This window comes from Mus pahari, chromosome 10, assembly GCF_900095145.1.
Source record: "Mus pahari chromosome 10, PAHARI_EIJ_v1.1, whole genome shotgun sequence".
Taxonomy (NCBI): Eukaryota; Metazoa; Chordata; class Mammalia; order Rodentia; family Muridae; genus Mus; species Mus pahari.
This window is the reverse complement of record NC_034599.1, coordinates 101,694,927-101,721,066: the sequence shown is the minus strand read 5'-3', so window position 1 is coordinate 101,721,066 and position 26,140 is coordinate 101,694,927. Positions and strand designations below refer to the sequence as shown.

Below are 26,140 nucleotides of genomic sequence, written 5' to 3'. Positions count from 1 at the left end.
TGGGATGGTGGTCAGTCTCTATGGGATGGTGGTCAGTCTCTATAGGATGATAGTCTCTGCGGGGTGGTGGGCAGTCTCTGGGATGGTGGGCATGGCTTTATTTGCTGGTCTGGACTTCTGTATATACTTACCTTACAGGCTGGTTACCTAACATGTATCTATGCAGTCTTTACAGTTAATTTGCACATTTAAATTTTCATTTATTTTATACTTAAATTATTAAAAATTATTACTTTTATTTATTTGTATGTTTGTCTATGTATACTGTCATCTTGTTAGCTCCCTATATCATTTTGACATCAGGTAATTAAGATTTCATGTATATCATAGTACAAGCCTAAGTTGCTATTTGTTACTGTTTTGAGATGGGTTCTTACTCTGTAGCCCTTGTTGGCTAAGAACTTGCTCTGTAGAATAGGCTAGTCTTGAACTCAGAGATCAGCTGCTGTTCACTGCCTCTCAAGTGCTAGGATTTGTTAATGTGTCACCATATCTGGCTTCTTTTTTTTTTTTATTGGCGATATGGTGGATTGATCCCATAGATTTATGTATATGCTAAGCACATGTTCTACCTCTGAGCTACAGACTTGACTAGGTCTCCCTAATTTAGTGGAGCTAGACTACCTACCCACTCCAGGCCTTGATGGAGTTCTTTACCGCCTAGCTAAATTTCCAGCACTTAGTTTTTGTTTTCTTGAGTTTAATCCAAGTTTTCCGAGGGCTGTCTTTCAGGGAGAAGAATGTAAAGAATTTCAGTCAGGGAGGTGTGGGTTGTGCTGGAGAAAGGGCTAAAGGGCTAGCAGCAGGCAGGGTAAGCCAAGTGGTCAGTCTTCTGTATTGAAACAGTTACTTGATTAGCTCAGAACCACACAAAGTTGGTTACTAGAGGTGGCAAAGCAGGCGTCGGGTGCTGGTATTCTCTGGCTCATTGATTGAATCGTGAGAGGGGAGAACTTGCCTTTATCTCAGGTGGGAAGCTTTAGACAACAGCTCCCCAACCTCTACTTATACTAGGCTGGAAGTTGTTACTTCATTCTATAGGCTGTGAGAACCTACTCATAAATGAAGCTTCACCAAATCTGTGTAACCCAGTAGTAGTTGATTTTTTTTTTTTTTTTTTTTTTTTTTGGTTTTTCGAGACAGGGTTTCTCNGTNTAGCCCTGGCTGTCCTGGAACTCACTTTGTAGACCAGGCTGGCCTTGAACTCAGAAATCCGCCTGCCTCTGCCTCCCGAGTGCTGGGATTAAAGGCGTGCGCCACCACGCCTGGCTAGTAGTTGATTTTTATTGATGCCACTATTTTTATTTATTTTATTCATCATTATTATGTGCCTTGGTGTTTTGTCTGCATGTATGTCTATGTTAGGGTGTCAGATCTTGGAGTTACAGTTGTAAGCTACCACATGGGTGCTGGAACTTAAACCTGTGTCCTCTGAAAGATCAGTCAGTGCTCTTAACTATTGAGCCATCTCTCTAGCCCCAGATGCCACTATCTTGAAATGAAACATAATTTATAGGTAACATGCATAAACCTTTGTCTTTGACATTTTATGTGTTTTTATGGTGGGAGTATCAGAAACAATTGTTCTTGGCAAAAATTATGCTGATAATTTTTAAATTATGCTGATAAAGAAAGCCCAGGAGTGGAAGTAGACTAGTATAGGCTCGCAGATACTTCTGTGCACTGGCCCAAGGCAGAAGGTCTCTCCCTAGTCTCCCAAGATCCTGGTTCTCTGGGAAAGCTGGCTTCTCACATTCTTCCAGAGCATGCCTGTCATTTGGAGGATAACACACAACAAACTTAGAGGTTTGGAAACAGGCTTTAGTAAAGGTGACTGGCTTTTGGAGCAGTAAGCTTACAGTGTGAAGAGTAGGTGTGTGAGCTCAGAAGCAGTCGCTGGCTTTTCTCTCCTGTACCTGTTCCTGCTGCTCTGAACTTGGAGTTGTTCTGGGGTTTGGGCTGCGGGGTGTCTCAGTTCCTAGGGCTGAGTGGAGGGTCAACCACAGAGGCAGAGAGCGCCACAGCAATGTTAATAATAACATTGGAGTAATTACTCAGCCCATGTGTTTTCTGTAGGAATTTTCCTCTGAGGTAGTCAAGCTTGGCTAGAAAAGCAGTGGCATGTTTTGATTCATTAGTTGTTTGGAAACTCACCCTCCCCTATCTTCATGACCAGTCAAGCAATGGAGGTTAAGTTCTGTCTCACGCTGGTCAACCCTGCTCCATTTTCTCTTCTTTTCCTGTTCAAATTATTAATGAAGTGTTTGACAGTAACTCAATACCAGTAAAAGTAAGAGGAAAATAACTTAAATCCTTAGGTTGGGTATGAATTGAAAGCCATTTTGTTAAAGTCTGTCAGTTCCACATCTAGGACTTTTCTCTTCAGATGTGTCTGTAGAGTGCAGGAATGTGTACGAGAGGCCACTTGAGAACAGTGCACACACACATGCAGAGGAATAGTTATGAAACATGTGACTGAGCTTTGAGAATGATAGAAGAAATCAGGCGAGGTGCTGGATGCCTTTAATACTAGCACTCAGGCAGGCAGATCCCTGGGAGTTTAAGGCCAGCCTGATCTACATAGTGAGACTCTTTCCAGAAAACAAACAAACAAACAAACAAAAAACCCAAACTAACCAGCCAACCAAACAATCGAAGGAAAGAAGAGCTGGATTTGGTTTGTAATCCCAGTACATGGGAAGTCCAGGCAAAAGGATTGCTGGGCATCCGAGGCCAGCCTGGGTCCTTCTTACAAAAAATAATGGTGCAGCAAAAGAGATGTACTTGTTACATGGGGAGACGAGCTGAAGAAACCTACCCCTTACCTGAGGGCCTAGAAAGGGGACCTGTGTTTTATCTTTATAAGCTTCTTAAAAATTTTTTGTGTGTATACACATGTGCGATAACCCATGGAGTTGGTTCCCTCCTTCTACACTGTGGGCTTCAGGGGTCCAACTCAGGTTATCTGGTTTGGTGGCAAGTACCTTTACCTGCATAGTCATTCCTAGGCCAGGTTCGTTCCCTCCTCTCCCCTCCCCTTCCCCTCCCCTCATCTTCCCTTCCCTTTCCTTCCCTTCCCTTCCCTTTTCTTTTTCTTTTTCTTTTTCCACTTTTTTTTCTGACTTTTTTTTTTTTTTGGTTCTTCGAGACAGGGTTTCTCTATGTAGCCCTGGCTGTCCTGGAACTCACTTTGTAGACCAGGCTGGCCTCGAACTCAGAAATCCACCTGCCTCTGCCTCCCAGGTGCTGGGATTAAAGGCGTGCACTACCACGTCCAGTTTTTTCTTTTTTTTTTTTTTTTGACTTTTGCTTACAGTTGTTGGAATTTGTTTTGTGTGTATAAATTTCTTTTATTTTCCATTAAGTCAAGAGGACACAAGTGTGGTGGTGGAAACCTGTAGTCCAAGTGTGTGTGGGAAATTGAAGCAGGAGGATTTAGAAATTGAAGGACAAGCCGGGCGTGGTGGCGCATGCCTTTAATCCCAGCACTCGGGAGGCAGAGGTAGGCGGATTCCTGAGTTCGAGGCCAGCCTGGTCTACAGAGTGAGTTCCAGGACAGCCAGGGCTATACAGAGAAACCCTGCCTCAAAAAAACCAAAAAAAAAAAAAAAAAAAAAAAAAAAAAAAGAAAAGAAAAAGAAATTGAAGGCCGGCCTTACCTATTGTAGTTCACCTAGAGGCAGTGTAGGCTATGAGACTCTGTCCTAAAAAACAAACAAGACAGACAAAGCCCAGTGCAGCGCCCTGTGAATCGCTAGCCCTGAATAAAGCCAGTGTGTGACGGCCCATGCCTGTAACAGCTGGCGCTAGGGCAGTGATAGGTAGCTCAAGTCACTTTCTACTTTGTAGCAGGTTTAAGGCTAACCTGAGCTACATGAGATCTTGTCTCAAAAATATTTTTCAAGTAAAAAGTAGTGGCACATGCCTGTATTTCCAACACTTGAGGGGTAGAAGCTGGAGGATTACTATGAATTTGACACCAGCCTGGTCTATATACAAAGTACGTTCCAGGCTAGCCATGAAAAAGTCAGAGGGGGCAGAGCAGCCAGCCGGCCTTGCAGTTCTTGTGAGGCTGATGGGGCTCAATAGCAGGGATCTGACGCTGGCGCAGGCTGCTTGCTGGTGGACTTGATCTTCCCTGGAATTCTGGGCCTTTCAGCTTGGTGATGTAATGGCTTGGCTGGGGGTTTGCCTGGGTGGGCAAGGCTCCTTCCTGGAAAGGGAAGATGCAGCTATTCTTAATCTAAAGCAAATATAGCTCAGTGTAGTCATTTCAGGCCCCAGCATGACATTTCTTCCATTGTAACCCAGGACACTTTTGAAACAAACAAAATTCTTTGTGTGTGTGTGTGTGGGGGGTAAGTTGTGTTTGTTATAAAATATAACATGGTAAGGGGTGCCTGGCGGGCCCATGCCAAGGTATTCCCTCAAGAAATTATGCCATGCAACAGCTCTGGTATAAGGAGGTTTATTTGGGAGAAGGGAGGGGAGTGAGGACCTGGAGAAGGGGTAGAGATAGATATAGACATGTAGACAGGCAGACAAATGGGAGCAGAGCCAAGAGGGGACAGAGGAGGACATGGAGGGAGGGAAAGAGTGGGAGGGAGAGAGGGAGTGAACAAGTGAGCTGACCAGGACCATGAGGCAAAAGAGAGAGGGCCTGGGTAGTGGGCAATCTTTTTATGCACGCCTAGTGGACCACCAAGTATGGCTGGAGGGATGGCATGAGCAGTTGCTAGGTCCCTGAGAGGAGCCTACTGGAATTGCCTGAACGCTAACAGTGTTGGTAGTGGTTCCAGAGGAAAATGTGGGTAAAATACCCCAACTGTTTTTCATAAATTTGGAGGGTTTAGGGGCCTGCTGGGTATGTGCTTTTAATAGGGCTGTCTGGGGGTTGGTTCCTAGGGTCCAGAACTATAGTGGACAAGTGCTGACAATTTAATTAGTTCAGTAAGGGATTTTGCACAGGCTGCCCCCAGTGCTGGGATTAAAGGCAGTTGTCAGGTTTGGCAAGTACCTTTGCCTGTTGGTCCAGGTAGTATTTACTTACTTATTTTGAGTTCTGGGGATTGAACCCAAGGCATGTGCACACTAACCACTTTTCTTTGGTTACATGTCTTCTAAGCCCAAGATGCACTTTAGAAGCAAATAAAAGCAGGCTTTATCTGCTTTAAAAAATAATTTATTTTTGCTTTAGTGATGGGGAATTATCAGAATCAGTGAGCTAATTTCTAAAGATTGATCTGAGTGTTGAAGTGAGGGATCTTGCTCTGGGCTGTGGAATATCTGAAGCCCAGCTCCACGAAGCTGTGCTGTTGTTGGGAACTAGAGGAGGTGGTATAATGTCTCTTGAAGCGGTGGAGCAGATGGTCTTTACGGTTCTTCTGGGTAGGTCCAGTATCATGTGTCACTGTACCTTCACTGTGTCACCCACCATTAGACTTTCAGAACAGATATAATCTGGCCACTGAGGTGACTACTGTGATAATTTCATAGAAAAAGAAAGGAGTTAGATCATGGGGGATGTCTTGGGCAGGTTTTGTGAGGAAGCAGTATTTGGGAGGCTGGGATCTACACGGGTAAGAGAACAGGTTAGAAAATAAAACCTGCTCAACAGATGCTGATGCCTTTGGGGTATGTAAGCAGCATGTGGACAGGGCTGTCTGAGTTAGGACTCTTGGAGGGGTGATGAGTAGGAAGGCCTGAGGTGGATTCAGCTGTAGACTTTAGACAGAGGAGGGAAAGGGCCAGTGAGGAAAAGCAGCCTGTCTGTGTGCAGGTGTCATTGGAAGCCTGGAGCTGCTCTGGGAGCAGTCAGCACACAAAGAATTGAACAGATGGCTGGTTCTGCCTCTGTTTAGTTATGTGGGATCTTACGCTGAGCAAGTGTTTGGACTTTCAGTTTCCATTCTATTTCCTTAAGCACCTTAAGGGAGGAAAAGCTTATTTGGTGTACAGTTAATTCATATCCCCTCATTGCAAGGAAATCAAGGCAGGAGCTCAGGACAGCTGGCCACATCACAGCCACAATCTAGGGCAAGGAAAGAGCGGTACATGCATGAACGGTGCATGTGTGTTCACTTGCTTGTGCTCAGCCTAACTCGTCCACTTTCACTCATGTCAAGACCCTTTGTCTAGAAGATGCTGCCTTTCAGGGAGAGGGCTGGTTCTTCCTACAGTTAACATAATTCAGATAATCCCCTACATCAAGTTCAAAGACCAACCCCAGTGTAGACAATCCTAGAAGACTCTAGGTTGTGTCAAACAGTTAAGCCAACAGACTTGATCCACAATAGCAGTTGTGAGCTGCTGGGCCCATGTGGTGTACTATCAGTGGTTGGCTCTAGCAAGTGTACTTGGAGAGCTGGGCTTCAAGTCAGTTCTGCCTCTTAGTGTGGATCTCAGTTCTTAATGTTATATATGATACGATAGCTGTTCAGCAGGGATGCTAGGGGGATCTTGGGTCTCATGCTAGCCATATGTCATATTCATATTCCTCACTGCGGCTGTTGAGTGCAGAAGAGCCAGTCTTTGGAAGAAGCAGTGGAGCACTTAGTCTGCACAGGCACCAGGCTTATCTGTCACTCAGTCTGTGCTGACAGTGGCCATGTGATGCTTAGAATGACTAATGAGAAAGCTGGGTCACCCAGCCACTTTAGGTATTTTGAGTTCATGCTACAAAATCTTAGTGGAACAAGGGACTGTGGCTGCTACCCTAAGGAAGGACTGGGGTCAGAGGGGTAATAGGAGCACTTCTGTCTAAATCTTTACTTGTGAATGTCTTTTCTTCCTTTTTTTTTTTTTTTTTTTTGAGAGATGGTCTCACTCTGTCTTAGTTACTTTTCTATTGTTATGAAGAGACACCATGAACGAAGCAATTTATAAAAGAAAGCATTTAGTTCAGGGATTGCTTACAGTTTCAGAGAGTGAATCTGTGACCATCGTGTTGGGGAGCAGAGCATTGAGCAGGCAGGCATGGCACTAGAGCAGTAGCTGAGAACCCACATCTGATCCACAAGTAGAAGCAGAGAGCAAGATTGGGAGTTGTGTGAGCATTTGACATCTCAAAGCACCCCACTTCCAGCAAGGCTATGCTTCCAATCCTTCCTCAAACAGTTCTACCAACTGGGGACCAGTCACTCAAATATATGAGCATATGGGAGCCATTCTCATTCAAACTATCATACACTCTAGCCCCGTGGGCCTGGGTCTTGCAGTGCCTTTGCTTTTAAAATGATGGGATTATGGTGTATGTCACCTCTTCTGCAGTCTGAGGAACAGTAATGTTTGTCTCACAGTGTAGTCCAGTTTATGTTTGTTTATATGTTCTTTGAGGCAGGTCTTAACTTACCAGTAACTTTGGCTGTCCTATATCAGGCTGGCCTCTTAACTCAAAGAGATCTACCTGCTTTGGTCTTCTGAGTGTTGGGATTAATGGTGTGTATCACTGCCCCTAGCTTGTTTTTGTTTTTGTGAAGCTGTTCTTTGAGACTAGATCCTAATGTGATTCTTTAATCCAGTTAATGTTCTGGTGACCCCACTCATAACATTGTTTTGTTGCTACTTTATCACTGCAATTTTGCTACTGTTATGAATTGTAATGTGGATATCTGATGTGTGACCCCTGTGAAAGGGTTCTTTGACCTTCAAAAGGGTCATTAACCCACAAGTTGAGAACCTCTGAGTTAGAGAGATGGCTCAGAGGTTAAATAAAAGCATTTGCTGCTGGGCGTGGTGGCGCACGCCTTTAATCCCAGAACTTGGGAGGTAGAGGCAGGCGGATTTCTGAGTTCAAGGCCAGCCTGGTCTACAGAGTGAGTTCTAGGACAGCCAAGGCTACACAGAGAAACCCTGTCTCGAAAAACCTAAAAAAAAAAAAAAAAAGCATTTGCTGTTCTTCTAGCAGATCTGAGTTCAGTTACCCGCACCGTGTTAGGCAGCTTATAAATACACTACAGGAGGATCCAGTGTACACTACAGGAGGATCCAGTGACTTCTTTTGGCTTCTGCTGACACACAAACACGTAAATTAAAAAAAAAAAAAACTTAAAAAAAAAACCCAAAAAACCGGCTGGTCTTTGTAAGATTGGGGTTGGCCTCAGACTTGGGTTCTTGTGTTTCAGCCTCCTGAATGAATGCTGCCATACAGTGTTTGCCATGCTTGCCTTCTTCCTGTTTCTTTAGCTAGTTCATTTTGGATTTCTCAGTACTCACTCACTGTGTGTCCTGGGTCCCTCATTGTACTGTCTACTTTTTATTTCAAAGCTCCTATGTCTTTAAAGAAGGGTTTTATAATAATAGCTGGTTGAAGCCAGGCGTGGTGGTGCACACCTTTAGTCCCAGCACTCAGGAGGCAGAGGCAGGCGGATTTCTGAGTGAATTCAAGGCCAGCCTGGTCTACAGAGTGAGTTCCAGGACAGCCGGGGCTATACAGAGAAACCTTGTTTCGAAAAAAAAAAAAAAAAAAACTGGTTGAGAACTGTGACCCCGTAGTCAGAGACATCAGAATCTTTGGCGTGTGATCCAGGGATCACTTTGTATAGTCTCTGCCTAGGTGGCTCCACTGTGTGGCAGGGGGTTTAGAGTCCTTGATCTTGCTTTCGTATAACTTTTGTACTTTGTTGAAGTAAGAACTTAGCCATGCTTACACAGCGGTAGACCATTTGTCTAGCCCAAGATACTTCTGCACCCCCAACCCAAAAAGAATCAACCAGTTTTATGGAACAGAATATACTGTCCATTAGTTGAGTGTTTCCAGAAAGATGAATGCAATTTCTTTTCTGATTCATGCACTTCCTGAGGCCACCAGAAACACTCATTTCCTTGGTGACTGTCTTCCTAAGATGAGCACTGATCTCCAACACTGGAAATGTCTATCCTTTTCATACTGGAGAAACAAGGACGGTAAATTTTGGTATGGAACCATATGAAGAAAAATTTCAGTGTATATTCATCCATCAACCAAATATTTCTTTCTTTCTTTTTTTTTTTTTTTAAAAGATTTATTTATTATTATATGTAAGTGTACACTGTAGCTGTCTTCAGACACTCCAGAAGAGGGCGTCAGATCTCATTGCAGATGGTTGTGAGCCACCATGTGGTTGCTGGGATTTGAACTCAGGACCTTTGGAAGAGCAGTCAGTGCTCTTAACTGCTGAGCCATCTCACCAGCCCAACCAAATATTTCTTGAGCAACTACTTCATACTGTTGTGTTGAAGGGCAGGTGTTGTAGGAGTGAGCGCTCCAGGTGAAGTGGAGCATAATTGTGTTGTAGGAACACCCCTGAGAATGTTCATTATGCAGTGAACTAGGATGCACCAATAAAGGGCGGAGGAAGAAGAATCTTTCAAGAGAAAGAGGATGGGTAGTCCTGAATGTGTGTAGAGAACCCATGGTTTCAGTACGCTCGGAGTTGGGCAGAAATGTGCAGGTCTTGTTTGTGCACAGGTAGAATGCAGGGCAGAGGGATGAGGAGCCAGCCATACATCTGGATATTGTCTGGGATGGTAGCATACCCCAGTAATCCCAGCACTGGAGGCTGAGGCAGGAAGAGCTTGAGTTCAGGGCCAGTTTAGGCTATGTAGTAAGACCTGACTTAAAAAAACAGATCCAGGAGCTAGAGATATGGATGGCTCAGTGGTCAAGAGCACTGTCTGCTCTTCCAGAGAAGGTCCTGAGTTCAATTCCCAGCAACCACATGGTGGCTCACAACCATCTGTAATGGGATCTGATACCCTCTTCTGGTGTGTCTGAAGACAGCTACAGTGTATTCATATACATAAAATAAATAAATCTTTAGAAAGAAAAAAATAGATCCAGAACACATGCCTTTAATCCCAGCACTTGGGAGGAGAAACAAGCATATCTCTGTGAGTTTTGAGGTCATTGTGGTCTACATAGTTGATAAGTTATTCTCCACTGATGAAATGAGCCAGTTCAAGCAAATTAGAGTTTATAAAGGCAGGTTTATTGGGAAGCCACTCTATCAGGGAAGTTGCCATAGGGGAGGGAGGTATAGGGGAGGAGTAGAGAGAGAACGTGTACACACAGGGAGAGAGGCAAGGATGGGGAGATGAGTGTCTGGATTCTATAGGGAAGAGTCTCTGGGGTAGGGAGGGAGGTCCTCCTTAGCTGGAAAGTTCAGGGCAGAGGGTGGGGTGTGCCAGCTTCTAGTGAACTGCTGACACTAGGGGCTGAAGGATGCTGGGAGAACCTGCAGGCCTGGAGGTCTGACTTGGTATGGAAAGCAGGCCCCTCAGCCCTTTGTCCTGGGTCTGAATCCCAACAGTCGTGAGAATTCCAGGACACCCAGGTCGGTGTAGAGACCCTACCTCAAAACACAACCAGCCAGGCAGACCAAACCCCAAACAACAAAAAAACAAAAACCAGGTGGGTGAAAGAAGCATGGACTTGCTGACAAGGCTGGTGGTGAAGAGATGGAAGACAGCAGTAGGGCTTCAGGAGATGAAGTGGAGGTAAAAGGCAGTCCTCAGTCTCAGACCTTTGGCCTCATTTTAAACTGGACTGAAACTTTGGGTCTATGCTTTAATCCTCTAAGGAAGAGCAAACATTTGGTGTGTGTATGTGTGTGTGTTTTGGATTTTTGAGACAGGGTCTCTCTTGTGTGGCCCTGGCTGTCCTGGAACTCACTATAGATCAGGCTGGCCTCGAACTCACAAAAGATTCACATGCATGTCTCTACCTTCTGAGCGCTGGGCTTAAAGGCGTGTGCCACTAATTTTTTTTTTTTAAAGATTTATTGGCACACGCCTTTAATCCCAGCACTTTTGGGAGGCAGAGGCAGGCGAACTTCTGAGTTCGAGGCCAGCCTGGTCTACAGAGTGAGTCCCAGGACAGCCAGGGCTACACAGAGAAACCCTGTCTCAAAAAAAAAAAAAAAGATGTGTTTATTATTATACATAAGTACACTGTAGTTGTCTTCAGACACACCAGAAGAGGACATCAGATTTCATTATGGGTGGTTGTGAGCCACCATGTGGTTGCTGGGATTTGAACTCAGGACCTTTGGAAGAGCAGTCAATGCTCTTATCTGCTGAGCCATCCCGCCAGCCCCCCAGCTTATAATTCTTAGTGTGTGTGTGTTGCCTGTGTGTCCTCCCTCCCTCCCTTCCTCCCTCCCTCCCTCCGTTCCTCCGTTCCTCCCTTCTTTCCGGTACTATGGAAAAATGAAATGAGTAATATTGTTGAAGCAAGCAGTAGGTGTTCTGTGATACTTACTTTATTCAATGATAATTTGTCATTTGCCCAAGTAATCTCCATTCATGCTGCTGATTATTGTTGTAGCTGCTGTTATTTTGTATTTACTTAGAAAATAAGGTTTTGAGAACAGACTGGATATATAAAAACAAGTCTTGGCCAGAGAAATTGGTGTTGCTTATTATACTTGGGCCCCCTGCCACTCAGCTGAATGGAGTGTTGGAATCCCTGGTGGTCACTTAGCCTTGTCTGCTCTTGCCTGCAGTTCTGTTGGGTAGGGACTTCTGTTTGTCTTATGAAGGGCAGAGAGGATTTAAAATGTTCGTCTAGCTTGTATTTTTTAGAAATGATTTCATATTGGCTGTCCCTCTCGCTAACCATTCTGAGGGTTATGTTTGTGCACATGTCGCACAGGCAGGGCGTGAGGGAGCCATGAGTACAGTGCTTGTGCTCTGAGCCTATTTGAAGTGCTGTCTTAGATGCTTGTGGAGTTTAGAGTTGGTTATTTCTGGTGCCATGACCAGCATCAGCTATAATAAGTAGGGGAGACCAGGAACAAGATCCATCCATGCAACGTACACTAAACAAGCCCCACCTCCTTATCTGTACTGCCCCCCTGTCATACCATCAAATTATGAATTCATCAGTAGGTTAATTTTGGTCAGATCACTTCACCATGGCCATCAGCTGGCAGCCAGACCTCTGACACATGAGCCTTTTGGGGGATGTTTTAGATTGAAGCCATAGCAGTGAGCTTGCTTGGTGTAGAGGATCCTATATTAAACACTGAACATAGACTTCTATTCTATATGTGGCTCCTAATAAGCTGCACAGTATATTCTGCTGGGGAAAGCTAGCAATTTGAGAGCTTCAGGACTTGACCTGGGAACCTTTGCCTCTGCAGTTCCTAGAAGCCGTGCATTTGGGTGCTTTTTACGGCTAGCCTGATCCTGAAGCCAGATGTGGCAGGTATCCCTGTTCTCCTGTTTGAAGTTGGCCTGGTAGCACTTCCATACCAGCCTTAGTGACATAGCTTTGCAAACAAAGCTCCCAAAGAGTCCCCAAGATTCCAGGTCCTCTGGAAGAGCAGCCATTGCTTTTAACCACTAAGCCATCTCTTCAGGCCCTTCAAGAACATTTTTGAAGATTTATTAGTATTATCAGTGTGTGTGAGACAGATGTATGGGTACACTTATGGAGGTCAGAGAGCAGCTTTGTTAAAGTCTGTTTTCTCGACCCACCTATGTGTGGACTCTGGGAAGCACACTCAGGTTACAGTTGTGCGCAACAGCACTTTACCAGACAGATGTCAGACCCTGAAAGAAAAAAAAATTTATTGAGACAGTCTGACTGTACATATAGCTCTAGCTGTTCTGGAACTCAGAGATCTGCCTGCCTTTGCCTCTTGAGTACTACTAGAATTAAAGCCATGGGCCACTAAGTCCAGCCTCTTGAAGAAATCTAAAAAATAAATAAGTAAATATAAGTGTAACTTGGATGGATGGTATATGTCTATAATCCCAATTCTAGGAAGACTAATACAAGAGGACCAGGAGTTCAAGGACAGTTTGGAATGTTCTCTGAAACCCTATCTCAAATGCTAAAACCATAAACAAATGTAGTATAGCCTAAACTGTGCTTATGAAAACAACAGTAATGCATAGCAAGGACTCTGGGCTTTGCATACGCTCACCACTTACCCAGGTTCAGCCAGAGCACTTTCCAGTCTGGTAAACAGCTCTGCTAACGCTGAGAACCCATGTGGCTGGGCTTTTTTTTTTGGGGGGGGGGGAGCAATCTTTTATCTTTCATGCTATATTTCTCTTCTGACTTTTCTATATTTAGATATATTTGAATACAGAAATGTTAGTATATACAATGGCTGATATTATTCATAAGACTCAGTCTCTGTAAGTTTGTGGTCAAAGAGAAATAAGCCATACTATAAAACTTAGATGTAAATGTCTCACCTAGGTTTGCATTATATGACACTCATATAACTGTCTAACACGTGCTTAGAGTATACTGGCATCATGAAACAATGAATAGTCATGCTTTTCCAGGTAGGTTTCCTGGAAACCAAAGCTGCCTTCTACCTTTCCAAACTCCACCTGTACTTCCGCTAACTCCCACCAACTCAATACAAAGGGACAGAGTAGCACTACCATTTGAGGACAGGATGGAGACCTGCCCTGAGAAGAAAGGAGAGTGAAGAGGCCAGTGCAAGGTCATGACCATATTTAATCTGCTGCTCCCTCCCCTAGGAGGCAGGGAACTCATGGGATATCTGCAAAGGCGAAGGGCTTCATTACATTCCTCAATGACTTACCATGCAGAAAGGCAGTGAACACTTGATTATGTTTTCAAGTTAAAAGCTAAGCTTCCTGGTTTGTTTTTTCCCATTGTAATAGGAAAGACTAAAAGCCTCTAAATGTAATCTGGCTTCAAAGAACTGAATTTAGAAAATTCTCGTGGCTGCTGGTCTTTCTGACCTAATTGCCCAATGACGTAGAACACTCCCAAATAACTGCCCCACCCCTCTTCCTCCACATACAAAAAAATACTCTCAAAGACCATTAACTACAGCCAGTGACCCTGCCAACAGCCTGTGATACAGGGCTGTGACCTCAGAAGGTCAGAGCCTCATGATTAAAGAGAATGTCACAGCCCTGTGACCGAGAGCCATGTACCAAGTGTTTTTTTGGTTTTTCAAGACAGGGTTTCTCTGTGTAGCCCTAGCTGTCCTGGAACTCACTTTGTAGACCAGGCTGGCCTTGAACTCAGAAATCCGCCTGCCTCTACCTCCCGAGTGCTGGGATTAAAGGCGTGCACCACCACGCCCGGCTGGTACTAAGTGTTTTAAACAGATACTTCAACCTTCAATCTTTCCTGAACACATTCATAAAGCTTGACTGTCAGGAACATATTTTTCATGCCAGAAATAGCCAGATCTACACACCTTGTTTATAAATCAATAAGACAAAACTGGTACCTACTGTCTTTGCCCAGGGAATTTCCTGCTAGAAGAATTCCTCCCCACCCACAGAGAGTTCTGTTTAACTGGCTCTTTTACTTGATTCAGTCTTACCAGGGCTGCAGCTTCTGAGTAATCACTACCTTTCCTATATTAGGTTCATACTTCTAAAAGAGCAAAATGCCCCAAAGCGAGCTTAGACCTGTCTGAAACTCCAGTTTCAGCACTTCTGAAACCCTTATACAGATATACATGCAGGCAAAATACGAGTGAGCATAAAATAAAAATAAATTAGATTTAATTTTTTTCTTCAATAATCTTAGCTTACTGAAACTTTATAAACTTTTCAGGCTTTTTGACACAGATTAGAACACAAATCAATTGCACATTGAATGGCTAAACATAATTTCTTTAAGAATTGAATCTAGGGGCTGGAGAGATGGCTCAGTGGTTAAGACTGCACACTGGTTAAGAGGTCCTGAGTTGAGTTCCCAGCAACCACATGGCTCACAACCAACCATAAAGGGATCTGATGCCCTCTTTTGGTGTGTCTGAAGACATCAACAGTGTACTCAAATACATAAAATAAATAAATCTTTAAAAAAATAATTGAATCTAAGGCCTCACATGCTAAGCAGGTGAACATCCACCCCAGTTCAAAGCATTATTTTAATACAGAGTCTTACACAGTTGCCTAGGCTAGCTAGAATAGGTTCTATAGCCTAGGCTGAGCTTAAACGAGTTTGTGACCAGACCCCTCCCCTCCCCTCCCCTCCCCTCTCCTCTCCTCCCCTCCCCTCCTTCTTCCTTCTTCCTTCTTCCTCCTCCCTCCTCCTTCCTCCTCTTCTTTTTTTCTTGGCTTTTATTTTGAACATGGTATGCCATATAGCTCTGGGTGGCTGGGAACTCTTGATGTAGACTAGGCTAACCTAAACTTACAGCGATCTCTTATAGAAATCTTCTGTCTCTGCCTTCTGAGTGCTGGGATTTAAGGAATGCAAAAGAAAAAAAAAAAAAAAAGAAAAAAAGGAAAAAAAGAAAAGAAAGCTTTTTTTTGTTGTAAAACCAGACAGGAGTGATGATTCATGCTCTATTCCCAGTGCTTGGGAGGTAGATACAGGAGGATCAAGAGTGCCATTCTTTGCTTCATAGCAAGTTTGAGGCCCCATAAATTACAAGAAACGCTGCCTCTAAACCAAACAGACAAAACAAACAAACAGAAATCCCCCTTTCAAACCGTCTTCCCTAGAAACAAACAGCATAGACACCTGTGCACTCTCTAGCCCAGGCCTACCCCCAGTTTCACCCAAGAGGTCTTCAGAGGCAGCTTTGATTGTACCTGTCTCCTGTGGAGTTCTCCCTGAAGGCTCTTCCAGCTGTTCTCTTTCCCTTTCCAGGTAGGGAAGTAAACCTTTAACTTGTGCATGCTGAGCAAATGCTGTACCTAAAAGCTACACCCCTATTCCACCCCAATTCACCCTTTCTTATTCATAAGTAGGAGTAAGTTCTTAATACTGAGAAGTATAGTAACTACATAAGCCAACAAGCTGCTCCTTTTTAAACATACTGTACTATATGTAATTCTACATGCCCTACTGTTATTTGACTATCAGCCTAGTAGGTTTTACACCAGTGGCCACAGTGTGAGTGGCTGTATATTGTGGCTAGGCATTAGGAATTTTTTTAGCGTTATTGTAATTTTATATGGCCACTATCATAAATGTGCTCTAGAACATTGATATGTGCCTTATGACTACCTAGTTAAGTGAATTACTATTTGTGTTTTGTGATTTGGTAATGCATATAAAATCTTAATTGAATAGCTATGAAATTTAGAAAGACTGCTCAGTAATTGAAGTCTCACACCTATCCTACAGGGTAAGCAGTCTGCAGATGTGTGTTCAAGTATTAATTGTGCTGTCTTAAGATAGTTGTAGTTTGCTTTCATTTGATTCCTGGATGCCACGTGAGTTGAAGGTATATTCCCACTTGCATACTACTGAATCTGGCCATCCACTGGGCCCCACGCCCAGCTTCCACTATACCTCCTGTTCTTCCTGCTTTAACCAAATGGATGATTCAATTTAGCCCTTGTCTCCTGGCTCTTTTGAACCCTTTTACATCCTTAGTGACCAGTTTAGGCATTGACAATTAAAAAGGCTGGACCTTGTTATGGAAATGAGCTCCTAAGGCACTCTTCCAGTGAGCTGTGCCTATAGTTTAGCTCTTGCATAAACGTCCCTGTGTGGTGTGTGTCTGTGGAGGAGTGTGTGCATGCAGGGGCAGGCAGAGCAGAGGCCAAGTCCTCTACAGTGTTGAACTTACAGGGTTTATACTGCCTGGGAGCCAGAACTAGGTTCTCTGTGAGAACAGCACACTCTGAACCTCTGAGCCTTCTCTTCATCCCCAACTTCAAAGTCGATATCTTTAAAAAAAAAAAAAAAAGATTAATTTATTTGTGTATATGAGTGATCTATTTGCATGTATGCCTGTATGACAGAGAGGGTATTTTACAGAAGTAGGCATTAGATTCCATTATAGATAGAGTTACCATCTATAATGTGCTAGGAATTGAACTCAGGACCTATGTAAGAATGGACAGTGTGCTCTTAACCTCTGAGCCATCTCTCCAGCTCCATCATGTTAATTTTAAAAAATGTTGCATGTGTAAGTGCTTCAGGTTCAACCCAGGACCTTGTTCCATGGTAAGCATGTCCTCTAGCCCAGAGTTTGTTTTGTTTTGTTTTTGAGACAGGGTTTTTCTGTGTAGCCCTGGCTGTCTTATGGCTTGAACTCACAAGATCTGAGCACCTCCACCTCTGCCTTCACAGTGCTGGGATCAAAGGTGTGCTATGCCTGTCGCCTTGAGTTTATTTATGTTACCATTCTCCTTTTTCTTTTTGTTGAGGAGTTGGGGCGTACTGGAGATTGAACCTAGAACCTCTAGCCATTAGTTATATTCCCAGTCTTTTGCATTTTATTTATTTATTAATACTCCTGATTTTGGGTCTTACTAAGTTGCCTGGGCAGGTCTTGACCTCGTATTTCACCTACCTCGGTGTCTTAAGTAGCTAGGATTATAGGCCTGGCTCTAAAATAAACAACCAAAAACTACTTTTGGAGACAGGATCTCACTATAAAGTTGAGGCTTCAATTCTTTTCAATTTCCTGGCCTTAGCCTCCTAAATATTGGGATTGCAGGGAGGAGTTAAAATGAATCTTGTTTTAAAAAAACTGCATAAGCCAGGCGTGGTGGCGCATGCCTTTAATCCCAGCACTCGGAGGGGAGAGACAGGCAGATTTCTGAGTTTGAGGCCAGCCTGGTCTACAGAGTGAGGTCCAGGACAGCCAGGGCTACACAGAGAAACCCTGACTCGAAAAGCCATTAAAAAAAAATAAAATAAAAAACTGCATAAGTTGGGCATAATTGTACATGCTATGGAGACAGGAGAACCAGGAGTTCAAGGCCAGTACCCACTAGAGGGTTTGAGGTCAATTTGGACACAATATCCTGTCTCCCAATTAACAAAATAGGAGAGAAATTCATGCCATAAAATCCATCACGTGAACAGTTTTTAAGTGTGACTTAATAGTGAGTAATATTTAACCACTGCATGTGGAGTGTAACGGAGTGTGGAATTGCTCAGTGAGCCTCCCACACAGGGGATTCAGAGTCAGCTTGGACTACAGACCAGGGTCTAGTAGAGAACGGCTTTTTAGTTCTGGGCTTTCAACTATATCCTTCCCCCTTCTCTAGCACATGTTTTCACCTGTGTGTGTGTATAAAGGTTGAGGTCTTTCCTTCGTTTCTGTGATTACTGGGGAAAAAAATCAAGCTCCTTCAGCAGAAATCACTGCCCACTGTAGCTTTCTTTGGTACCTGTGGTAAGTGAGCATTTACAAGAAGTTTTCTAAATGAGAGAAGCTTTTAAAGTAGCTTTTCTTGTTGATAAACAGGATAGGTGTTCTTCTCAGAGGTGGCAATTTTCTCTCCCACAGATTCTTACCCTTAAGTCTGTTTATGTGGCCCTGGCTGCTTCTGACTGATGGGGCCTGGTTGTTCCTCCCCATGGCTTAAAATCATCTCTTACCAATATCATGCCAGGTCTCCATGGCAGAGAAATCCTGGCTGCTTCCAGCGTCAAGGACAGTTCTCAGGTGAGACTCCAAATTCTCACCAGCAACCTTCTTTATCTGTGTTTCAGAGTACAAAAGACCTTTTAAAAACTGGAAGCAGAAAGTTCGCTGGTCTTTCTCATATTTGGAGTCCAAATAAATTTCACAGCATTGGGCTTCGTTGTGTTTAGATACCCTGTTTGCCCTTTAGATTGAACTGCTTTAAACTGGTTAACTTTACAGAGGTTTTGTGTTAATGTTGAACTCACAGTATTGAATTTTAACTTTTGTGTATGTGGACCAAAAAGCCTTTTTGTTAGGTGTAGCCTAAAGTGATTGTTTTAATTAAGATTTCTTTTTAATTATCCCAAGACCATTTAAAACAGAGACTTAGGACTTCATTATTTTAATTGTGTTTTAAGAGGAAAATCTCATTTTTCTTAAATGTTTTAATTACAAGAGTGAATATAGATGTCTGATAGCGTCAGTAAGGCTTTAAGGTAGCATAGCTGGTGAATGTTCCCTTCCGTTTTAGTAGTGTGTGGAGTAAGTAGAGTGTGGTTAACAAGGAGTTGAATCTCACAACTTTTCCTTTATTCTTTTTTTTTTTTTTTTTTAAAGATTTACTTATTTATTATATGTAAGTACACTGTAGCTGTCTTCAGACACACCAGAAGAGGGAGTCAGATCTTGTTACAGATGGTTATGAGCCACCATGTGGTTGCTGGGATTTGAACTCCGGACCTTTGGAAGAGCAGTCGGGTGCTCTTACCCACTGAGCCATCTCACCAACCCCTTCCTTTATTCTTAGAGAGTGAAAACTCATAGCTGCTCTTTAAAGAGTTTCTAGGTTAAGATAGGTAAAAGTTTTATTTCTGGAGTTTTGATTATTGTGGACTGAAATATACCATATGTATACCATATGTGCATTTAATTTTTGAACTCACTGAGTGGAGCGCTAACTGGGTCCCCGTGAGCACAGGCGCACATTACATGTGGGGAGGCAGCAGAGTGGTCTAGAGCTTCCTTTGTCCCAGGGCCCAGGTCTGTGGGAGTAAGGCTCTCTACTTCTCAGGTACTCAAGCTTTCTGAACATAATAGGGTCATAAGGGCTTGGTGCCACACTGGCACCTACTCGTCCCTCCCAGCAGGTGACATGCTTCAGTTATGTCTAAGTAGGGCTCTGTATTGGTGATAGGAAGGACTAGAAGGCCCCTTTCCTGCTGCATTCATTCTGCCTCAGCTGACTGGAGTCCTTGCCAGACACAGCATAGTGATTTTGAGTCCCCATGTATCAAATGACTGATGTATAATTTCTACTTCCAAGGTAACTTTTGATATTTTGGGTTACCTTTTAGGTACTTGTACTCTTTTTTGTTTGTTTGTTTGTTTCGAGACAGGGTTTCTCTGTGTAGTCCTGGCTGTCCTGGAACTCACTTGGTAGACCAGGCTGGCCTCGAACTCAGAAATCCACCTGCCTCTGCCTCCCGAGTGCTGGGATTAAAGGCATGCGCCACCATGCCCGGTTTAGGTACTTGTGAAATGTCACTTTGCTTCTGCCCATTTGAAACTTCCATTTTTAGATTAAAGGCATCTGATAGATTACTGCAGACTTTCCAAGAGCTTGGTGGAAGTCTTGTCTTCAAGTACTCTTCCACCCCAGGCGAGGATGTAGCTGCTAGATGCTCACTGTGTGCTCGGCTCAGCAGGGAGGCGGGAAGTCCTGAGCAGCTTGAGTGGCTGCTCCTACACTGCTGTCACAGAAAGAAGGCTCTGCCTTTTCCAGGTTCTGTAGGCACCAACACTTTTTTGTAGCCCGATCTGGCCATGTGCGTAGTGGAATTTAGGTGTGTACCACCCATCCAAACCTCTAACACATTTAACTAATTAAACATTTTGGGGTGCAAAGTCTCCCTGTTGTAGCCTTCCTGGCCTTGAATTTGCTAGGTTGCCCAAGCTAACCTCAAGTTTGAAATCCTAATGTCTTAGCTTCTCTGCTGCTAAGATTTTAGGCCTGTGTCACCCATATTTGGCTTCTTCAACTCTTCTAATACCTTTAAAGTTTCCCTGGTCTAGAGAGTGTCTAAGGCTGCTGTCAGACAAACTTATCTTTTACCCTGTGTACCAGGGCCGCTAGACATGTTGTTCAGAGAGCCAGGGTCTTTGTTAAGCTCCAAGAGGGCCTGTTTTTATGCAATTGTATTTTGCTGGCATAGGGCATCCCTGGGAGCGCAGATTGCTTTGTGTGCACTGCCCTGCATCCCTGTCTGCACCACACTGCTCTTCTCTCAGTAGGAGAGCTCTAACAGCAGTGAGTGAGGGCAGGTATGATCCATTCAGAGGATTAGCCGTGAGTACTGGTGTCACAGAAGGTGTATATGTATATGAAGTGCTAACTGTGGGTGCCTTGTCAGGAGCACTGTACCCTTTCTCCTAACAGATTGTAGCCACCCAGCTTTATACAACAGTGGTTGAATTTGTATTGTTCTTTGGGTTTTGATCCCTGCAAGAAGGGAAACTATCTCTCTAGTGACCAAGAGTGAGCATTTGAGACTTGTACAAAAATTTTCTAGAGCTAGTCAAATGGCTTAATGGGTAAAGGCACTTGGTGCCAATCCTGACTAATTATGAATTCTAAGATCCATGTGATAAAAGGAGACTCCCAAAAGTTGTCCTTTGACTTCAGTATGCCTGCTGTGACATGCACCCTCTCCCCAGTAAAGAAATCATAAAAATTAAAATTTGTCCCAGAGGGACAGCTTAATAGGCATAATCTACAAGGCTTCTAGCACAAGCAGGCATGACCCTTGCTTATAGAAAGCCAGCATCAGAAAGACACTGGGGCTGCTTTTAGCCAAGTAGCAGAAACTGTCTTTTCTCCCCAGAGCATGGAAAACCAGCACATAGTAGTTGGAGTTGTGCCCTGGACATTGCCTGACTGCTAAATGCAGAGCTCTTAGTCATGCCTGTGAAACAGACACCCCATGTCATCATGTGACCACAGATAGTAGGACTAAGCTCATGCTTTTAGTGGGGTAGGGTGTGTCTTATAACTAGTGCTGTTTCCAAATAAGCTAAGAGTTTAAAATTGAGAATCAGAGCCGGGCGTGGTGGCGCACACCTTTAATCCCAGCACTCGGGAGGCAGAGGCAGGTGGATTTCTGAGTTCGAGGCCAGCCTGGTCTACAGAGTGAGTTCCAGGACAGCCAGGGCTACACAGAGAAACCCTGTCTCGGAAAAAAAAAAAAAAAATCAGGCTGGGAAAGTGAAAGATCTACTGGACCTAGTAGATTAGATGGAAAAGTAAATGAACTAAATTAGAAAAAAAAAAAGTAGTAAAAATGAAAAGGCCCACATCTCCTGTGTATCCATTAGGTGAACGCCTAGCCTAGTACTGAAGTGTGTCCCTTCGGTACTTCCAGGAGTTGAGCACAGGCTTTGCCCATGCTAGACTCACAGCCCAGCAGCTGGGGCAGGTTAGGGAGAGAGTGGGGAACAGACAGGCAGTGGAATAAATAGGGCAGTGTCTCCAGATACCGACGCGAGTTTTAGTTACTATTTCAAAATTTCCCCAACACTCATGGGAACAGGATTCAAATCCAAAAGTTATAAAACTGGTCCCCAGCTCCCTATAGAGTCCAGGGTGCTTGTATTTCTGCTCCTCCTGGCTTCACTTCTCAGGGCTAGGATTCCAGGCCTGTGTCACCACCCCTCGTGTGTGTGTGTGTGTGTGTGTGTGTGTGTGTATACACGCACACACAGAGTAGGACAGCTGTGAGAACCAGTTCTTTCTTATTTCTCCTGCCATATTGGATCTAGTGATTGAACTCAGGTTATTAGGCTTGGTGGTGTGAATCTTTACTCAAGGGCATCTCGCTGGCTTGCTTTGTTCTTTGAGACAGAGTCTTGCTGTAGAGCCCTGGTTGATCTGCTGGGCTAAAACTTGTGGTCGTTCTCCTGAGTGCTAGGATTTACAGGCCCAAGTGTGTGCCACCACACCCTGCTTAAGATTTATTTCATATCACATGATTCAGTAGAAAACACATGAATGTGCAGATTTGTCAACGCTGTATATTCTTCCATATTTTTATGATTGATCTAAGAAAATTTGGAGAGGCTAGAGAGATGGCTTAGTGAGTTAAAGCGTTTATTTATAGCTCTTGCAAACGACCTGGGTTCAATTCCTATCACTCATATGGCAGCTTAAAATTATCCATAAATACGGCTCTAGGGGATATGAAACGTTTTCTGACCTTTGAGGACACAGGCATACATGTGGTGCACATACATGCAGGCAAACCATTCATACACAGAGAATAACTCAGCTGGGTGTGCTGGCATACTCCTTAGATCTCATCACTCTGGAGGCAGAGACAGGTGGCGCTAGGCTGGCCTGGTCTACAGAGTGGGTTCTAAGGCAGCCAGGGCTACATAGAGAGACCCTGTCTCAAAAACCTAAAATAAAATAAAATTAATAAAGGTAAAAGGAAAAAAAGAAAGAAAGAAAAGGAGAAGTTGAATGTGGTGTTTTAGGTGTGTGCGTGTAACTTTGCTGGGCTGGGGATGTGGCTCAGGTCTCTAGCCCTCTAGGGGCAATGCTGCTTAGAGACAGAATGTCAGCTAATGTCATTCATTTACAGAGTTCCCTCTCACAACAAAACAAACAGTAGAACTTAATTCCACCTACTTGTATTTTATAGATTTTTTTTGTTCATTTAATAATGTGGGTGATTTAATATGCTATGGTTTCAATATGTATTATCCCTTTAAGTTATTTTTAGATGATTTGTTCACTTATTTTATATGCACTGGTTTTGCTTATGTGCATGTCTGTGCAAGGGTGTCAGATTCCCTGGAACTGGAGTTATAGACAGTTGTGAGCAACTGGAGTTATAGACAGTTGTGAGCCAACGTGTGATTGCTGAGAATTAAACCTGGCTCCTCTGGAGGAGCAGCTAGTGCTCTTAACTACTAAGCCATCCCTTTAAATTACTAATGAGGTATTTTACATTTTGTTTTTATATAAAATTTCAAACTTCAGTGTTATTTTACACTTACTAGACCAATCAGTTTCCATCGCTAAGTAGCTGCTGAAGGACACAGGAGTAAGAGGCTCGCGTTAGGGCAGAATGTCCTGGCAGAACACTGGGGAAGTGTACAGTCTCAAAGCCGCCAACATGGTTTGAATGTTTGAATCTGCTCTTCTCTTGTAGGCTCTGGGTGCTCTAGGATGGAAGAGCTGTGCAGAGGGTGAGGAGCCAACCCTGGGACCACATCATTTGCTTTCTTCCTTAGCAACTGGTGGCTTGAGCAAACACTAGCCTGGGTGAGGATGTCTGTGGACAACTGGCTACTGCACTCCCTCTGGGGACAGACCTTTCTCCTCCTCCTGTTTGTGGCTGTGGCCCAGGCCCACTGGCCCAGCGAACCCTCAGAGGCTGTGAGGGACTGGAAGAACCAGCTTGAGGCATCCATGCACTCAGTTCTCTCCGACTTCCAGGAGGCTGTTCCCACCGTGGTTGGCATTCCAGACGGCACGGCTGTTGTCGGGCGCTCATTTCGAGTGAGCATTCCAACAGATTTAATTGCCTCCAGTGGGGACCTCATCAAGGTGAGACTGCATGCAAACGTAGCTGAGGGAGGAAGGTGTCCCCTCTTCCCGTTCAGTTCTGATACTCGATGCCTTTTCCTCTTTTGTTGTATCTTACTAATTTATCTATTGAGACGGGGCAGGCTCGAGTACTCACATGTATATATGAATACTACATGTGTGCCTACCGCCTGTAGAGATCAGAAGCTGTCAGACTCACTGAGCCATGACTCCCACCTGAGCCATTCCTCCTTTAAGGCCCAGGCTGGGAAAGCTCCCAGCAACACTTTTTTCTTTCTTTATTAAATTATGTGTGTGTGCTGCCTACATGTATGTATGTGTGCCACTGAAGTCAGAAGAGGATGTGCGTTCCCTGGGACTGGGGTTACACATGGTCGTGAGCTCTCATGTGGGTGCTGAGAACCAAACCCAGGCCCTCTAGAAGAGCACCCAGCACTCTTCACCACCGAGCAGTCTCCAGCCGCAGCCCAGCAGCACTTCTGCTCTCGACTCTCGGCTCTCACTTTCACAAAGTCTGGTGTGTCCCTTCTGACATACAAACCCAGCCTTCTAGGTTGAACAGGCAAAGATCCCAGTCTTACCTGGAAGAGTGAGTCTGTTGCTTCTTTCCTTTTAATGTGGGTGGGCCTGTTCTCCTTTTCCCTATGGACTCCATTCTCTGTAAATCATAGACTGTGTGCAGGGTAACCTTTCTTCTGAAGACCCTAGCCCATAGAGCAGATGAATTCTATAGATCAATATCAATTTTGATCCCTCTGTCTCTGTTGTTGTTATTTGTTTTTGAGACAGGGTCTCACTATGTAGCCCTGGCTGTCCTGGAACTTGCTCTGTAGACCAGGCTGGCCTTGAACTCAAGAGATTCCCTTGCTTCTGCCTCCTGATGGCTGGGATTAAAGGCGTGTGCTGCTGCCGCCACCACCACCACAGCCCATAGAACTCTTCTACTCCAGCAGGCAGATGCTAATCTATTAGTTAAAGACTGGTAGCTCGAAGGATACATTGCTTGCTGATTGTACATGACCCTTTGAGTGTCCTGACTTGTCCTGATTGTATACGGCCCTTTGCGTGTCCTGACTCTGCACTGGTTGCCTTTGTTCCAGTGATTATTGGAATGTTTTACACGGGTTAATTTTGACCAGAAGTGTCTTGAATTGATACAGTGAGTTAGATATTTGTAGTATCTGGCAGAGACATATAATGGGCTTACTCACCAGGAGCATAAAGAGCTTTTACTAGGAAAACAGGATTTATTTGAACATACTTATCTGTGGAGAACAAACAGTTTAGTAGTATATGAGCCTGTGGGAGAGCAGATGAAATACTGAGGTGTAGTTCAGCAGCAGGTTTGCCCTGCACACTGGACTAAGGTTCGATTCCTTAGCCACCCTGCTCCTCAGAACCTGTATGACTGAGGGTTTGGAAAGGTAATGCATGACCTGATTCTCGGAGCTTTGATTTTCTCACTTGTGAAAATAAGCTTTAAAAGGATTTACTTACTTATTTTGAGACAGAGTCTTTCACTGGCTTTTGAACTATGATCTTCCTACCTCTGTCTGCTGAATGATGGGATTATAGGTGTGTGCCACCAACCTGACTGAAAAGTCAATGTTAGAGGATTTTTTCCCCCCGTTAAAGCAATATAACAACAGAAGGGCTGGAGAGATGGCTCAGGAGTTGAAAACACTTGTTCAGAGGACCTGAGTTAAATTCTTAGCACATACCTGCTGGCTCACAACCACTCATAACTTCAAGTTTCAAATACTTCCTCTGACCTTTGAGGACACAAAGGATGCATATGGGACACAGACGTATATGCCAGCAAAATAATCATACACATGAAATAAAGTAAATAAATCTAAAACCAAAATTTTAAAAAAGTTACATACACTTGCAAAGTATTCGAGAGAGAAAGAAAAAGTTTTTGTGGCTTCCACCATTTTCTATGCTTACTAAGAGGTGGACGTACTACATATACAGATATTTTAGATTGACTCAAGATTCGCAGGTCTTTGTCTGTGTGCATGAGTGAGTGCCAGCTGTGTGTGGTTCTGGAGGATGTAGAAGAGGGCGCACCGGCTCTGTAACAGCTGGAGACAGAAGTGGCCCTGAACCACTCAGCATGGGTGCTGGGCACTGAACTTTGGACCTCCTAAGAAATGTAGCCTTCGCCAGGCGTGGTGGCTCACGCCTTTAATCCCAGCACTCAGGAGGCAGAGGCAGG

General features: G+C 44.0%; 1 protein-coding gene across 3 annotated transcripts in view; it reads left to right on the top strand.

The window, feature by feature from the left end:
• Window positions 1–26,140, top strand: part of Dag1 (dystroglycan 1) — a 61,094-nt gene that overhangs the window by 22,822 nt on the left and 12,132 nt on the right. For all 3 annotated transcript variants that reach the window (XM_021205970.1, XM_021205968.2, XM_021205967.2), the window contains exon 3: window positions 23,522–23,919. In XM_021205970.1, the coding sequence (XP_021061629.1) occupies window positions 23,641–23,919 (279 nt within the window). In that variant the 5' untranslated portion in view covers window positions 23,522–23,640. The remainder of the gene's footprint in view (window positions 1–23,521; window positions 23,920–26,140) is intronic.